The sequence below is a fragment of the Rutidosis leptorrhynchoides genome, unplaced genomic scaffold (genome assembly GCF_046630445.1).
Source record: "Rutidosis leptorrhynchoides isolate AG116_Rl617_1_P2 unplaced genomic scaffold, CSIRO_AGI_Rlap_v1 contig314, whole genome shotgun sequence".
In the NCBI taxonomy this organism is placed as follows: Eukaryota; Viridiplantae; Streptophyta; class Magnoliopsida; order Asterales; family Asteraceae; genus Rutidosis; species Rutidosis leptorrhynchoides.
In genome coordinates this window covers 7,034-21,235 of record NW_027266557.1, presented here as the reverse complement: position 1 = coordinate 21,235, position 14,202 = coordinate 7,034, and the positions used below count along the sequence as shown (strand labels likewise).

The 14,202-nt window shown below is 32.5% G+C and overlaps 3 protein-coding genes and 1 pseudogene across 3 annotated transcripts; 3 read left to right on the top strand and 1 right to left on the bottom strand.

The window, feature by feature from the left end:
- Window positions 1–1,162: 1,162 nt before the first annotated feature.
- Window positions 1,163–4,027, bottom strand: LOC139882848 (syntaxin-132-like). The gene is made up of 13 exons (XM_071867111.1): window positions 4,010–4,027; window positions 3,330–3,443; window positions 3,139–3,195; window positions 2,935–2,983; window positions 2,578–2,666; window positions 2,400–2,473; window positions 2,269–2,311; window positions 2,132–2,192; window positions 1,983–2,008; window positions 1,816–1,893; window positions 1,650–1,730; window positions 1,486–1,551; window positions 1,163–1,336 (listed from the first exon to the last, which is right to left on the bottom strand). Exons 1-13 carry the CDS (start codon window positions 4,025–4,027, stop codon window positions 1,163–1,165), a joined length of 930 nt encoding a protein of 309 aa, XP_071723212.1.
- A 1,490-nt stretch (window positions 4,028–5,517) lies between these two features.
- On the top strand, window positions 5,518–7,537 carry LOC139882842 (uncharacterized). The gene is made up of 2 exons (XM_071867106.1): window positions 5,518–6,003; window positions 7,478–7,537. Exons 1-2 carry the CDS (start codon window positions 5,518–5,520, stop codon window positions 7,535–7,537), a joined length of 546 nt encoding a protein of 181 aa, XP_071723207.1.
- A 917-nt stretch (window positions 7,538–8,454) lies between these two features.
- LOC139882841 (putative germin-like protein 2-1) lies at window positions 8,455–9,643 on the top strand (annotated as a pseudogene).
- Window positions 9,644–11,021: 1,378 nt separating this feature from the next.
- Window positions 11,022–11,591, top strand: LOC139882840 (late embryogenesis abundant protein At1g64065-like). The gene has a single exon (XM_071867104.1). It carries the CDS (start codon window positions 11,022–11,024, stop codon window positions 11,589–11,591), a length of 570 nt encoding a protein of 189 aa, XP_071723205.1.
- The last annotated feature ends 2,611 nt before the right edge of the window (window positions 11,592–14,202 follow it).

Below are 14,202 nucleotides of genomic sequence, written 5' to 3'. Positions count from 1 at the left end.
AAATCTAGATAATGGTTTACTTGGCATTATGAAATTTTTCATGCTCCCAAACAGAAAACATTATCATTTTTTTCTTCTATTGCTACAAAAGCATACACAGAGGAAATAGAAGGAAAAAAAAGAGACGAGTGAAGAGATTATTCATCCTCAAAAGTTAGTATTCAAACCAAACAAAAATTATTATAATTCTACTCTCGAGATAGAATAAGTATGACCCATCTAAGAATTTCTTTATCGATTTGATATATAGAACACTCTTAGTATATACCAAACCAATTTGAAACCTAACACACTTCAATTTATTTAGTTCAATTCAAACTGAACTGCAAAGGTAAAAGTTTTAAACCTAAGCTGACCAAATAAATTTTTTTGATCTGATTTTCGAATTCCGTTATTCCCCCATCTCCCCGTCTCTAAATACATATCTATTTACCTATTTAATTGTATGTATTTAAAGACGGAGGTGGTAGAATTTTGGATAAGATAAAAGGAAGGGAGAACAAGTATGAGCGCAAAGTACAATGACAAATCGGAATGGTCGTTTAGGAAATATACCGAGCATATACATAAACACGTTACTTAGATAATCTTATTTTTCGTATGGAAAATGATCGACTTTTTATTTGAAATTCTAAACATAAATAATATTGTTTTCTTTGACAAATTGAAAGTTTGACATGAAGAGATACTCTAGATACATGTCTCTTTGTCTATCTAAATAGAGACGGAGGGAATAACTGGGAAAATGGTAGCTTGAACTTGCAATTTATAGGATGAGGCTTAATCATGACTATGTTGATAAACAAAATAAAGATAGAAATTGATGGATTGAATTCCTTCCAAACTATAGAACATTTGAAGGACTAGATTTTACCATTTTTTTTATCAGATATTAATCCTAAGCAGATGCAAAATGTAAGTTAGACTGAGCAAACTACACAACTTCAAACAAAACTGATAATAAATTTAAACAATAGCATTTACGTATATACTTCCAAGTTTAAAATCACACCTCAAGCCGAAAAAACAAATCAATATCTTGCAAAAGAAGTTTCAAGGATCGGGGGAGCGAGAACAAGACTTGACACAAAAGCAATGTAACGAATGACTTCACAACCAAGGAAAAGTTTCTACTATTTCAAAGGTGGGGAAGACATGGAAATCAAGCACCCGATTTACTCTTCCAAGGTTTGAGAACACCGACAACTATAACGGCTACTATAATGAGGAGAATAATGATAGCGATACACATCCATTTTCGAGAATTCTTCTGCAATTTCTTAGCTGTTTGCAGTGCAGTTGTCCCTGACTGGACAGAAGTAACAGCATTTGACACCTGGACAAAAAAATATCATTCCAAAATCCACACATACAACCATTCAAAAACCGAACAATCCTCTTAGATCACCTCAGTCTTTCCTTAGATGCTCAAACTAGTATTCATAAATATAGTTATTTCAGAGAATTCAGTTTTCTGAACCATACCTGACTCTCGATATTATCTAGAATCTCTCCTTGTGCCTCAACTAGAACAGCCATGTCAAGATAAATCTGGAAAAATAATTCAGTAAAAACAAATCACATTTTAAAAGCCATGTTTAGTAAAAATCTGGAAAAGAAATTCAAATTCTACAAGCTAGTATGTAAACCTGCTGCAAGTCAAGGAGTTTCTTCTCGATTTCTATTACAGCATCGTGTCTCTCTTGGATTTCTTCCACGGTGTTTATTATCTGACGTTTTCTTAAGGCTCAAATCAATATTCAAAATGGAAAATGTAAAATTAATTGTGATGGAAAGAGAAAGAAGGATGCAAACCTGTCCACGGCCCTGTTCTTGCATTGCCTTTTGAAAGATTTGCTCACTGTTTCCAGTTTCAATCAGGTGATCAATTGTCTGAAAGCATTCATTAAAACTGTCTAATTATGATGGAATATTTACATATCAGATATAAAATTGTGGATGAAATGAAAACAACCACTAACCTCTTCATCTGGTCTGGTTCCCGTAACTGTTCGTTATGAAAAACAAGACAAAAAATGCCATTAGAGAAATTCAGTAGAATCTTAACAAGGAATTAGGACTCTCTAACTTCTTTCAGAACTTCATTAAAATGTAAGCCAAGAATTCGAACCTGTTATGACCCTTCTCTCCACAACCTCACGATACTCGTCTTGAATCCTTTGTCTCAAGGTCTAAAACATTACATTCGGATGAGATAAAAAAGAGGAAATTCCACAAGAAAGTAATCAGCAAAGGTGGTCGATATACCTGAAACTCTGTCATCAAGTCCTTGAACCTCTTTGCGACAGCACTGCATTTCAACAGAAAAAGAACCTTAAACAGTGCCAACTCATAAACAATGTATCATGGAGAAAAAAAAATTGGATTTCGGAACACACTTGGTAATATTCATTCTAGATCTGTCAATACTTGTTCCTTTTTCACAGCCAGGTTTCTGCCGACTAGCTAAATTCTGTGAAACAATAAAGTGAGGACATCAGAAAATATCTTAAAGCAACCTTGCAGCTGTAAGAATTTTTTTTATGGGGAACCTATAAACCAGTTAATGGAACATACTTCTTTATTTATTGCTTCTATTCTTGCTTTGACATTACGTGCAATCTTTCCTACTTCATCAATGTCTTTCTCCATCCTCTTTTTGATAGCTGCAATAATTTAACAGCACACTAAAAGATGTTGCAGTTGTGGGACTATGGCCGAGAATCAGAACACAAGAAAAATTCTAAGAACGGGAAATACTCGGCCTAGTGTTTCAGAAAGGTGTCTAAATCTAAAGACAATTCAAAAAGTAGCAGCAAGCAAGAAATTTAGATATTTGATTGTAACAGGAAAATAAACACTGTCTGAGCTGAGATGGTTCCAATAAGTTTTAAAAGCAAGCACATTATCATGAACTTAGACATGGATTTCTACCTTTCATGGCAGATGCTTTTGTTACAGTCTTTGATTCCTCATTCGCATCCTGAACAAAAGTTCGCATTAGAAATTTCCTAAGAAATGTTACTGGCAGTATAATGGGGTTAATACATGTCGTTATCAAAGTCTTCATCATTTTAAACTCGATGAAGTCAAGAGAGGGCACTGTAACAATTAAGTACTGTAAGATGTGAAGCATACCTTAAGTTTCTTGAGTAAACTTGATAGCTTATCAACCTGTTTCTCGACCTCTTGTACCTAAGTTTGAGAAAACAAGTCATGAATATTAAATAAATACAGTAAACAAAACTTTAAGGAAAAAAAGAAACAGTAAAATTGTTAAAAATCATAGAACAGGTAAAAGAATAAACAGCACTGGTACAGTTACTTGCCTGCTTATTGAAGGACTCCATTACCATATCAGAATTACTTGCAGGAGCTCTTCTCCCCATTTCGATATCATCGTTTCTGGAAGGCTGGCCTGCGGCATCTCCCACAAATGAATCCTAAAACAATGATCATCATAAATTAAAACGAATGATATCAAATAAAATAAGCTGAAAAAACACAACATTGATAAAAAGCAGAACCATTAACTGCAAAGTGGCCGAATCAACACAAACTCTGTCACTGAATATCTTAGAACCCTAAACACTAGAAAGTCTCATTGATAACATTATTCGCTACCCTTTACCAGGTTTTTCCCAGCTACAAAAATACCAAGGACCGAAAGAAAGATCGAATTGTAAATGAAAGCGCACATAACTTCTGATTATGATACAAATCACGTACATCCCATAAAAATAGCCCTGAAAAATCCTAAAAGTTTAACCTTTGTTCCATCTTTTACAGAATGAACAATTGATCAACACAATCGCACTTATCAAATGTAAAATTTTTCCACTAAACAGCAATTGCCATGAACCCAATTCACAGAATCAAACACAGATGATTTCAATGTATAAACTACAAAAGATTAAGCTTCAACTAAGCATATGTCTACTCTGAAAAGGAAATGATTAAACACAAAACTGAATTTCTTAAAACCAGAAGAATTCAAATACTATATTACCGTGAGCAGGTCGTTCATTTTGCTTGAATTGAAATCTTGATCAAAATTCACTGATAGAGACTCGAGATGGCCGAATTCAAAGAAAGAGTTTTGTTACAACAAGTGAAAGTAGAAGAAGGGAAAGAAAGGAAGTCAAACAAGAATGTTGAAAAAAATTTAAGATCGGCCGGCGGTGATTAAGAAATTAATTATCCTACGCGGACAAAAGAGACATTTAAGACAGACTGGACCAGACCGGACCTGACCTGACTGATTACAAAAGGAAAAGAACGAATGTTCTGTTTCTTTAGATTGGATTGGTTGTCACGATTCTACTGTACTACCGCCGTTCATAGTTAACTTTCGATTTACTCTGTGCCGCTCGTGGTTAGTTTTATTAATGTCGACGGTAAAATTATTCGAAGGAATTTAATTTAAATAATAAATTTTCGATTTTTTCAATATAAATTTGTGAAGAAATCACGACAGTTAATTAAGAACGGAAGAAATAGTTAGATAACAGATCGTTAAAATCTCCAAATTTATGTCGTGACTAAAAGATTTTCTACTATGTTGTCGACTATAGTTAGAGATCGTTAAAGAATTCCAAAATAAAGTTTTACAAAAAGAAAAAAGTCCAAGAAAAAGTTATGAGCTTAAATAAATTGCTACTGAATAATGGGAGTTAAGAATTTGGGCTTGGCTTGATTGTCAAAAAAAATTGGGCATGGACTAGGCCCTACACTGGGCTCTTAAACTTTGGGCTTGGAGTGGGCCCGAAATGAGTTGAAAGCATAATCACAAAATTCCTACGACTATATATATGAATTATCATTTTGATTGTTGGGTTAAGTGGTCGAATGGTCCGGCATTTCTTCCTTCGAGACGTTGGTGTGCGACTCATGAAGAGCGAATATCGAGAATTGGTGGGTAGATTATAACAGGAATGTCGAGAAAGAAAGAAAAAATTAGGGGATTAATTAGGACAGTGATCGGTATATATGATGATGGGAGGGAAGTTTTGTTGATGTATCCCTGTTGAGAAAGATTTGTTCATTCTCCATGCATGTATGATTAGAACAAATGAAAAGATTAAAATAGTACATTAATTTGGTATTGATATAATTTGATGTATTGGAGGCAGTAACGATGTATGATTAATGTAGATTCATGCATTACCTTATGTTAACACAAAAGGCCAAAATGGAAAGCAAAACTAATCTATCTTTTTTAATACTATTGGACAATATTCATTTTGTGCTGAAGAGATTACAATTTTGTCGTCAACTATAGTTAACAGATAAAAAAACGTAACGCTATCTAAGACCAAACAAAACAAACAAAATTTGAGAATTAGTATTCAAAATGCATTTTACATCTATGAACATAAATTTCATCTTTTTTGCACTGAGTTCATATAAATAGATATAGTAATCATGTTTAATCTCAATCAAATCATCTTCGAAATCTAAACATTTTTCCTTTCATAGACAAATCGAAAACAACTTCGATATCAAATTTATCGAAAAATGGGTATCGAAAAATCTCGTCGCAAAAGCCTGAAAATATGTTGTGCAGCAATGGCATTCATTCTACTTCTTATTACGGTTGTCATCATAGCCTTGTCATTCACCATCTTCAAGCCGAAAAACCCGGAAATTTCAGCATATCCCACAGGCCTAGAGAATATAGGACTTTCAAATTTGACTACAAACGTCACATTAGGCATGATTATTACTATAGATAATCGAAATTACGGAAGTTTCAAGTTTCAAAACAGTACGGCTTATGTTGATTATCATGGAATGATTGTAGCCGAAATTCCTATCGGAGAAGATTTAGTTCCTGCCAGAAGCAAGATTAATATCACGACGAGCGCAGATTTTATGACGGATAAGTTGATAACAAGTTCTTACTTACTTCAGGATATTGAAACGGGAAGCTTGAATTTTACATCAACGTCTATTATGCATGGGAAAGTTGGTATGCTTAAGGTTTTAAAGACTGGTGCAAATGTATATTGTACTTGTGATATCTCTCTTTTTATTTTTACTCGAAATGTTTCTAGCATTTGTCACTCAAGAATCAAACTTTAAATATTCAGTATTTGAGTTGACAATTATATATTAAGATCTTCCAAAATGTCTTTTTGCTCTACAGTATTGTCAATCAAACTTTTAACAGCTCATTTTTTTTCCTTTATACATATATACTGCCTCCATCCCAATTTATATGTCATATATATTTCTATTTAATTATCATAGAAAACATCGGAACATGTACTATATATGTTTTTTACTATAGAACTTCTAGCTAGGAACTCCCATCAGAAAGCCATATAACTAATGTTCAGACTAGAATCGGACCCGCTCAAAACCGTTGGTCTAAGTTTTGTGTTGGCAATCAATCACAATTCAGAGCCAATGGGTATGTACCAGAATCTTGTAGAAGAGGTGTGTATGTGTTAATTGTAATGCTTGAAAGCTATATATAGTGAAAGGGAAGTTTTTGTACCATTAAACATTGAGCATTGTTGATGATGATAAATTTATACTACCTCTATCTATCTCAAAATACATTATGTTTTGATTCTTGTAGCATGTGTATTTTTTAGACAAAGGGTCTCATATCTAGAGTCTTGTATGAAATTTTTTGTTATAATGATTCATGATTGTAAACTTCTAGAATTACTTGATCAAGTTATAAGTTTCTACAAGGTCGTTGAGATGCATTTTTACAAAAATACTATATTTATCAAGGTTTGAAGCTCGTAGATCCTAGCACGACAGGGACGATAGGGTTAGGAAAACATAATGGTAGATTCGGTTCGGAACGGAGTTCAAACCGCATGTGAAAAAAATATAAAAATTAAATGTTGAAAGGAGTTGAATTTAAGGATTTAAATGAGTTAAATTGATATAAATTCCATTGTGATGAATAAAGGAAACAAAACTTGGTGAAGTCGGGGATACATTGGTAAAATCGAGAGTTTAAAGGCTAAAATGAATGATAATATGAGGTTTAGGGAGCAATTAGCTCAGTGGAAAAACGTTTTGATAGAATGGGTTAGCGACGGAGATCGGCTCTAGTTCCTAGCGATCCTACATACCGGCTCTAGTTCCTATTTATCTCGTGCTAGTTCCTACTCGAACCTATCTCAGTTATGTTTAATTAACCTAAAATCTGACACGAAAGTCCACTCTAAATACGTCGGTTCGTAGGATCCTACCTATCATAAAACCATGGTGTATATTTAAGCATACTCAATAAATAATGAACAGAAAGTTCATGATATATATATTCAAGAAATTTTTGCATCGACTTTAAATAATATGTGAAGGGGAAAATATTAGTTGTTCTTATATACTCTCTCGATCTCTAATTAAATATCGTTTTTCTACGCAATTTGTATAAGAAAGCGACATTTGATGGATGGATGGAGTAGCATAAATTTATTTGCATGTAAAAATTTATATTTCCTGGGGTCAGGTTTCTGGAATCCTATTCCTAGCTATGATTGGTGCTAGAATTGTAAAGTTTGAACGTTAGGTTTCAACAAAATTATTGGCACGTGTTTTAAATTTTATGAAGTTAAGGTTTCTTTCTCCTTTTGATAATGTTTGATTTTGTGGATATATATAGGAGAATCTTTTTACTTTGTGGAAATATTCCAAGTATTTGAACCTAAATGACAAAGCAATTCACTATTCAGTCATGTGTGATTAAATATACACACCTGATGTTAAAAACTTAGAAGTCTCAATAGTAGGATATACTGATAATTTCTTTCAACTAAAATTATTTGTTATTCGAAAAAAAAACACTAAAGTTTATTTTATATATGTTTATAAATAAGGGGATGAATTATTATTAATTGAACAATTAAAAATGATGGAGCTAAATTATCTCCGCATTAGATAATCATCGAGTAAAATTTCTAGTCTCTAAATTTGGTAAAAATATTGTGCTGTAATTTGACCAAAATTTAAAGTATTTGTGATGTTTTATTGTCCCTTTTTCTTGGTAGAAAATATTTTTGGGAAGCTAATTAATTAAACAATGCACATTATTCATGCATAATTTCTTATTAATTCGTCCATTATCCATATGATCAAATGAAAGTTTAATAATTTGTTCAGGGTTCTATACAATTACAAGAAAACTACCCCAAGGGTGTCAATAATTCATCACATAAGTCTGGAAATCTGTAGACGAATCTTCACAATAATTGTATTTATAAAAAATAAATTAAAAATCGTGTTTTCCCACAAAAAAAAAATGTTGAATCAAAATCAAGAATACCTGTCCCATGTCCCATATAATAAATTTGAAAGTGCAATCTATCAATATAAATAGACATGCATTAGAGAATGCTTAATTACCAAAGAAATATAAACGCTAAGGAAACTTCAAAAAACAGTATAGCATTAGAAACTTTTTAAGAGCTCTTCCTAAGGTTTTGAACAATGGCAAGTGTTCATAAGCTTTTATGGTATGCTTTCTTGTCCTTGATCATCTCATTTGTTTCTGCTAATGATCCCCCCCCTCTTCAAGACTTTTGTCTTCCGGCTAAGGATATCCATACCGCCGGTAAAAATCTCTCTCTTATTTTATTATATAATATTCCATCCGTCTGTTAATACATATTTTTTTAGCTAATTTTCTAGATACATTCAAAAAGAGATATACACATTCATTAAAATTGACTAAATACATCTCCTTTCGAATGTATTAAGAAAATCTAAAAAAAAAGAAGAGGAAATACTACATAGATATTTTCCATTGAAAAAGTGACAAGTAATTATGGAGATGGAGTGTGTGCTAATTCTTGCATTTGTTTTTATCACAAACCAATGTAATTAGTATTTTGCATAATACTACTAATTAATAATAAAATTAGTTAAACATGCTACCTCAGGTAGGACATCGACTCATGTTTTTTTACAAAATCTAGTTTTTATTGAAAATTGCATTCACAATTTTAATTTTTTTTTAAGTTTCTCAATATTGTATCATACTAAATTTGATTACTTGTATGTATGAATGTTTAGTGTTGCAGAAGGGGCAATATTGCAAGGACCCATCGCTTGTAACAGCCGATGATTTCCTATCTTCAAGCTTAAGTACCCTGGAGACACTTCTAATAAACTTGGAGCAGCCATCACTCCGATTTTCCTAGACGAATTCCCTGCACTTAACGGAGCCGGAGTAGCAATGTCGCGCGTCGATTTCGCCAAGGGCGGAGTAAACCCTCCCCATCTCCACCCACGCGCCACCGAGATCTTCACCGTCCTACACGGCACCCTCTATGCCGGTTTTGTAACCTCAAACCCTAACAACACTTTCTACACCAAAATCCTAAACAAAGGAGACACATTCGTTTTCCCCGTCGGTTTGATTCATTTCCAAATGAATATTGGAAGCGGCGACGCTATGGCGATTGCCGCTTTCAGCAGCCAGAACCCAGGAGTCGTCAGTATCGCAAATGCGCTGTTTGACTCCAAGGTGCCTACGCCCCATCATGCAGGACCCCTTTCACATTATCCTGACAAAATCGACACGTCTGTCCTAGCAAAGGCATTGCAGCTTAGCGAAGAAGATGTTGCGCGCTACCAAACAAGGAGTGGATTCACATTATCAAGTTTGATTAAATGAATTAATTCATCTTTACATTAATTATTTCGTGCCGATCGAATAATTAAGTCATGAATTAATTCATCTTTGAAGTTTGTTTGTAGTAAAATAAGAGAGTTTTCATGTTTATCTTCCTGGCTGCTCTTTGCTAGTTCAGGAGTTGAAATTGTACTTTCCTTGAATTTAGCTATTTCATTCATATCATGGAATAGCTGTTGAATGAACTGTCAACATCAATTTGGTTAGTGAAGTGTAAATAATTGGCAGCAATTTCTTTATTTTTTCTTTTTATAAAAAGAAAATATTATTGATAATTAAATTTGCTGGCCGATCAGCTTGTTACAATATTCCTGTGTGAAGAACCCTACCTTCAAATTGAAGAAAAATGATAGGTGTTATCGAGTTGCATCATCCACAACCAAACTATTAAATCGAATTATAAAAAATCAATCAAATAACCAAACTATTAAATCGAATTATAAAAATCAATCAAATAATCTAAGATGGAATACATACATTCAACATCACAAAGCTAACTTTCAAAAAAAAAAAACATCACAAAGCTAAGTATAAATAAGCTTGAAGAACCCTGCTTTACATGCTGAAGTATGTGCTGTTATGGCTGCTGTTGACATGGCCAGACGTTTACAAGACCAGCATTTTGTTTTTGAAGGCGATTTTCAAGTGCTTATCCATGAACTTCAAAGGCAGGGCAGAATGGTTTGCTTATAGATAGTATTAAGGATTCAGTAATTCCTTTTTCTCTAGTTTGTTTTCATCATGTAAGTCGTAAAGCTTATAAGGTCGCCGACTGTTTGGCGCATATGTCTTTAGATTTCCCTGTATTTTTGTTTTCTAGATTTGATCTCCCTTTGGGGATTGTAACTTTGATTCAACAAGATCTTTCTTCTTAATTTAATGGTTAGCATAAAAAAAGAAATTTATGGGTACTTTATATATATATATATATATGATAAAAATGGGTACTTTATACAAGTGTCAGAAATTTATGTAATCATTGGGCCAATTTCGACCCTTTCCTTATAATGGGCTTCAGTTCTTTCCAAAATGGCATTCTTCTACAAGAAACTTTTCACGAAAAAGCCAAAATTGGTAGTCAAAACGCATCTTATTGTCAGCAATTCGTAATGAAATTTTTATATATCAAACTACACCGTAAACACAATATTATGTCATAAATTATACAATAGCAGAAAATGATGAATAAGCGTTCCATATTACCCTGGAAACAAAAATTTGTCATGAACATAAATTAGTACTTTCTTAGACCCATCGATCTTATATAAAACTAGCAACTTATCTGAGTCAAGTTATATGTCTTTTAAGCCCTTAAAATTTCTTATCCAAATTGATCACCTGGTTTCATCGTTCCGATCATATGGCGATCAGAAACTCTCGTCGCTTAAAGATATGTTGTGCAACCACTATAGGCGTTTTACTCCTTATCATTATTGTTATTACGACCCTTTCATTCACAATCCTAAAACCTAAACAACCTGAAATTATAGCACATCCTTTAGGACTCGAGAACATACAATTTGGAGGATTTCCTAACGTGGCCATAAATGTCACGTTAGGTCTCGCTGTTACGATAGTCAACAGAAATTATGGAAGTTTTAAATTCCAAAACAGTACGGCATACGTTAGTTATCACGGCGTAGCTGTGGCGGAAATTCTTATCGAGGGAGATCTTATTCCAGCAAGAGGTAAGATTAATATCACCAGTTATGCAGATTTCATGGTGGACAAGTTGATAACGAGTCCTTATTTACTTCGAGATATTACGGCCGGGAGTTTGAATTTTACATCGACGGCAACTATGCACGGCAAAGTGAAAGTTCTCAAGTTCTTGAGGTTGGAAGCAAATGCACATAGCTTTTGTGACATCTCGCTTTTGATTCTCTCGCAAAATGTTATTACTATTTGTCACTCCAAAATCAAACTATAGGTAGTGTAGATTCATTGTTCATTCTATATGTATAGCTTAGATCCGATCAAGACCTCTAATTAAAATGAGCAAACATTAAACCATTTGAATTGATTATAATTTATATTATCAATATTCTTTTTCTAAATTTTATAAATACGTTGTGAGTAGGACAAGTTTAAAACAAGGAATAAGTTTATAGAAACTAAGCGTACGTATTTTAAATTGTACTCGTTAATAATTCACATATGATCCCTAAATCTAGACTAAAGATCCTCATATATACAAATAAATAATTGACATATGGACCATATAATTTGAACAATGATTACATCTCCTACACAAAAACCAAATCAAGAATATTCAATTATCAAAAACGAAAAAAGAAAAAAAAAAAAAAAAAACCAACTATCACATAATAGTATATATATCTTTTTGTGACTTGCATTGTTTATTTTAGCAAAGATTGTTCAAGATTGTTGAAGATCTATACTATATTAAAATGATATGTACAATGTATGTAAGCAAAAGATAAATGGGTGTATAGTTAAAAATCAAAAGATGATAACAAAATAACCAGAGGTTAGTCTCAATTTTATTTTATTTTTGTATAAAATGGAGAAAATCGTCCTTACTTTATAATAATACAATTGTTATGGTGAAATACTGAAATAGACAATAATTGTTATTTATTTATCTATTTGACAAAAGAGGGTCTAAATTATTATTAAAAATTATAAAAAATGGCCGAACTAAATTGTGTCCGTATTCGATAATTTTCAGATAAAATTCATAGCTCTCTAAATTAGATAAAATCGTAGATATATATCATCGAAACAACATAATTCCTAACTTTTACCTATCGGGCCGGATTATAACGGAAGGTTGAAGAACAATAATTAGTTTGTGATTTTGTAAGTATTGCACATGGTTATGATCAATAGGAAAAGGTCTACGTGGGACCTAAATTTTGTAACACTGCTATATAATTTGTCGACTATTGGAAAATATCCGGTAATCATGCTAGCTAATTGATCGTCCACGCTATTTGTTCTTCACGGGGAAAACAATTACTGCGAATATTAATTAATACACATTGAAATATTTCTCAGTTCAAACCTTTAAAATATATCAAGTAATAGTGAATTTAATTTGTTCGGCAGGACTACTAATGCCTAGGTCAGCCATATATAGTATTTTCCTTTCTTTTTCTTTTTTTTAAATACCTGGAAGACCCATCTCGACAAGTTATCATTGAAGATTTATTTTCATCCGAAGATCTGTCTGAATATCGTCTTCGAGAATAGATATAAGTAAGTTCCATTTTTGAAAATAGATCTCATGACTTTCATAGAGAATGTGCAATAATCGATACACCTAACACTTTGTTAGTATTTTTATTGTCTCCACTTAAAGATCAGAGAGTAATTGCTATAGTTTAGAACTGTTTTCTTGTCATTATAGAGTGATATATCATTTATATATATGAAGGTGTTACCATTAATATAATGATTTAGACGTCCGAAGATATCTACGTACCCCTATAAATTAAACCCTCAAATCAAATCATTAGTTGGTTGTTAAATATGTGATTGGTCACCTAACTTCTAATTAGTCCCTTTCATAATTTCTTAACACAATATTTATTCTGATGATTTATCTCCCTAGCTATCCAACCAAATTGCTTGTAACATGCAAGTGTCGTGACATTTTAATCTGATTATTCATTAATTGTTGTGCTCCAAGCATTTAAACCATGTAATTTTCCATGACCATAATCCTAAATATTACCCCAAATAAACATTAGCAAAAACCATTTAAATCAATTACATTTTTTTATATTCTTAATATAATTCTATCCGTAATTTTCTAACATTCCAATATTTCGTAGGAGTAAATGTCAAACCATTAGGTCACTATCTTCTGGTTGGCTGCAGTATTATTTTTAACCACCCTATACTAGTATACATATTATTTTAACGCTCCATGTTCAATCTATGAAATCATATTCCTGAATGAATGAATTATAATTAAAACCCAAATGTCGTAGGGGCTAACCGATCTCTTTATTTTTCTATATGCTGCTTCAAATGTTATTCACATGATTTGGTTCCTATATGCAACACTACCCTCTTTATTCTCTCTCCTGAACATTTTTTTTTTCATAAGAAAATAAATTCCATTCCATATCAGAAGATGCTACAAAAAAAGGGAGAGGAAGATAAATAACATTTCATATTCCGTTTTAGATTAGCCATAAAACGAGCAAAGCTAATTGTATCTCAGGAAAAGTCCATAGAAATAATTATCCGATATCAACTACTCCTATATATTAACAAAATTAAAGTAGAGACTGAAAACACATATAATGTTTGATCGAAATCCATAACTATTCAAAGATATATAGATTATAAACAGCTATATATATAGCATATGTATTGAATTTTTTGTACATTATTTCTTTCTATACTTCTCCAAGCATATGACCAGGACGGTCGAGTAGCCTTACAAATCGAGATTGATATAATTAATATAAGTACTACTAGTCGGTCGAAGTGTACAAATCGATAATAGTTAGTTTTGACGCCATTTTTTGGCTAAAGAAATGTAAAAATGAAAATGATATATATAA